Source organism: Nematolebias whitei, chromosome 11, assembly GCF_014905685.2.
Source record: "Nematolebias whitei isolate Nwh7 chromosome 11, NemWhi1, whole genome shotgun sequence".
In the NCBI taxonomy this organism is placed as follows: domain Eukaryota; kingdom Metazoa; phylum Chordata; class Actinopteri; order Cyprinodontiformes; family Rivulidae; genus Nematolebias; species Nematolebias whitei.
The window spans coordinates 36,294,125-36,297,041 of NC_056508.1; the positions used below are offsets into that span (position 1 = coordinate 36,294,125).

Below are 2,917 nucleotides of genomic sequence, written 5' to 3' on the forward strand. Positions count from 1 at the left end.
TAGGTGTCGGCATGGTTGTAAGTTTTCACGTCATGCACCTTTCATGGACACCTTCCTAGAAAGTTGCAGATGCATCATCACACACCTTGTTCACACAAATCTGTTTCCATTGTAATCCGACCTTTCTTAAGCCTCCAAACCCCTGTCTCTCTGACACCTTTACCTGTGTCCTCCCTCTTGTCTTTCTGCTCCCTCCCTTTTCGCCTGTTTCATTCTCTTCCCTTCTGGTTTCTCCCCAGTCCCAGTACAACTTGCTGAGCAGCAGCATGGAGAGCCTGGGGAGCCGTGCAACGTCCGCCAGCCCCTATAGCTCCGAGAACAATTCTTCGTCCGCCGTGCCCACCCCTTCACCTTACTCCCAGCCCAACTCCACCTTTGAGGGCCTGTCTCCTGCACCAGCCATCCCCTCCAACACCGACTACCCCGGGCCACACGCCTTCCAGGTGTCCTTTCAGCAGTCCAGCACCGCCAAATCAGCCACATGGACCGTGAGTACACACACACACTTTCGTTTTGCGGCCTTGATACGTCGCTGCTCAGCCTGTGCACACATGTGCTCGCACTCTGTATATCTCGCACACTCATAAATATTCAGAGACACCCATTCTCACACACTCACTCACTCAAGTCAGCACATGTGCAGGCTTGCTGTGTGCAAGAGAAAGTAGAGTGTAGGATTCGGTGATTCATCTTGTCCACTGGACTCTTAAATCTGCGTGATGAATGCAGCACAGATTCAAAAGAAGGCCTTTTGGAAACATTTTACCCTGAGTTTGTTTGACCTTTAGACAATTTGAGTAATCAATTTAAATAAAAAGTTAACAATACTACCACTAAATGAGAACTTGTGGAATATGCATCATAGAACGCATGTTGATAAAGAACCACATTGCACATACAGATTATAATATGACACAGTCAGTTATGAAATATCAGTATAGCGATAAAGATATTGCCACCCAGACCTGGTCATGAACATTTATGTGCGAAGCATAAACAACAACCGTGTGATGGGATGGTGTTGAGAGACAGGTGAAATGGGAGCCGTGTAATTTGTCATGACCCAGTGAGAAGTCTCCTGGTGAAAAGGTGTCACCTCCGACTGTCACACAGTTGACCTCCCTGAAACAAGAGAAACGAGAGACGAGCTGCACTTCCTTCACTCTACGTGTGTGTAGGTATGTGTGTGTGACTGCAGTCCTTGGGGGCTGTGTTTGCTTGAAGTAACCATGCATGATGAGCTTCTTTACTCAGTCCTCGGTGATGTAAGAAGAGCCCCCTCTGGACATTAGAGTGGTGGTCTTTGACCTACTGCTTTTCTTTCTCTTTTTCTTTTTTCTTTTCCAGAGTCTTAGTACACACTCACGGCTGTCACCTCTGGCGCCTTCAGATTCTCTTCATCCTCTCCTAAAATATGCAGATAATCTCCTTTGTCTCCCTTAAACCTCTTAAGCCCCTTAAAAGTCTTTCTGTACAGTCACATTTTAAGCACAACACTCCAAAATCATCAAATAAGAAAAATTACTACAATTAAATTGAAATGTACTCCTCATTCAAACATTGGTCAAAAACATGCTAAAAATTTTGCTGCTTTAAATCAGCTATAGATTTCATTTAAAATTTACATTTAACGTATTTAACAGAAATTTGCAAGAGAACCAGGAAGGAAAAAAAAATCTCAAGATTCTCCTTGGCGCCTTGAAATGAACACCACACAGTTATAATTAAAGACATAAAAACAACAGCAGTACACTGTTTATATATTTTAAGAAAGGCTGATGTCACCTGTGAGGTAGTTGAGTGTGAACCATCTAATTACTTGCTCTGTTCAGAAGTAAGCATTTTTAAAATATAACTGATTTGTAGTTTAAAGCAGTGGTTCTCAAACTGGGGTCCTCAGACCCCCAGGGGTCCGCGAGTCAGTGCTTGGGAGTCCATTTTATTTTTTTTATTTTTTACAAGCATGTAGAAGTTTAACAACCTATTAAAATACACCAAAATATAGGAAATCACATCTACTTTATTAAAAATTTTCTGCGGGAGCACCACTCCGCCAGTCTGCCTGCTATTTGCGTTCCGGCATCGATCGGTTTACTAATGAAGCCCTGTTACTTGGTATAACTACTACTGTTATGATTCTGTTCAGTTTTATGTAAAAAGTTTTCTGTAATAATTTGAAGTGGCAACACATGTATGTTCATTATGAGAATAGGTAAAGTTTGAAAGTGGTTTTTAATACTGTTAATTTTCTCAAAACTGTAAATTTTGAAAGTTGAAATTAAAAATTTTGTTAATTATGTGTGTCTTGAATGAAAAAATACCCCATGTTTAAAATAATACAAATTGTATTAACACTATTAAAGAATAGGTATTAAGTATTTATGTTACACATATAGTTCCATTGCATTAATGAGACAAACTGAAGAAAATGATTTAATAAACATGAGGGTTATGATGGAGTTCCCGAAACATTCTTCCATGTATGGTGTCCCTGAACTCCAAATTTTTAAGAACTCCTAAAGTACCAATACTCTAAAATGTTTCATTTATTCAAACCAGATTTTGTTAATTCCTCTATAACCTTTAAATGATTTTTCAATCAAATTTAAAGAGTATTTGAAAATATTTACCTTGGGCTTTTTTTTTTTCTTTTACATGAAACGATTAAATATATTTTAAATCATTTGGTTCAATATAAAACATGTTTCTTTGGTTTTATTATTACCGGTACCCTGCCTGTATATCCTGCATGTTTCCTGATGTCTCTATGTGTGCAGTTTGGAAAGCGTTCCAACGTAAACAGAATAAAACAAAATGGCATTTATATATTTTTAAACTTGGAGGAACCTTCTAACAGCTCTTCAATGTTGGCTGTGTTTAGCAATTGATATATATATATATATATATATATACATAT

At 38.8% G+C, this 2,917-nt stretch overlaps 1 protein-coding gene across 2 annotated transcripts in view; it reads left to right on the top strand.

The window, feature by feature from the left end:
* Positions 1–239: 239 nt before the first annotated feature.
* The window catches only part of tp73 (tumor protein p73), a 25,098-nt gene continuing 22,420 nt past the window's right edge, over positions 240–2,917 (top strand). For both annotated transcript variants that reach the window (XM_037684274.1, XM_037684275.1), the window contains exon 1: positions 240–488. In XM_037684274.1, coding sequence (XP_037540202.1) covers positions 267–488 — 222 coding nt within the window. In that variant the 5' untranslated portion in view covers positions 240–266. The remainder of the gene's footprint in view (positions 489–2,917) is intronic.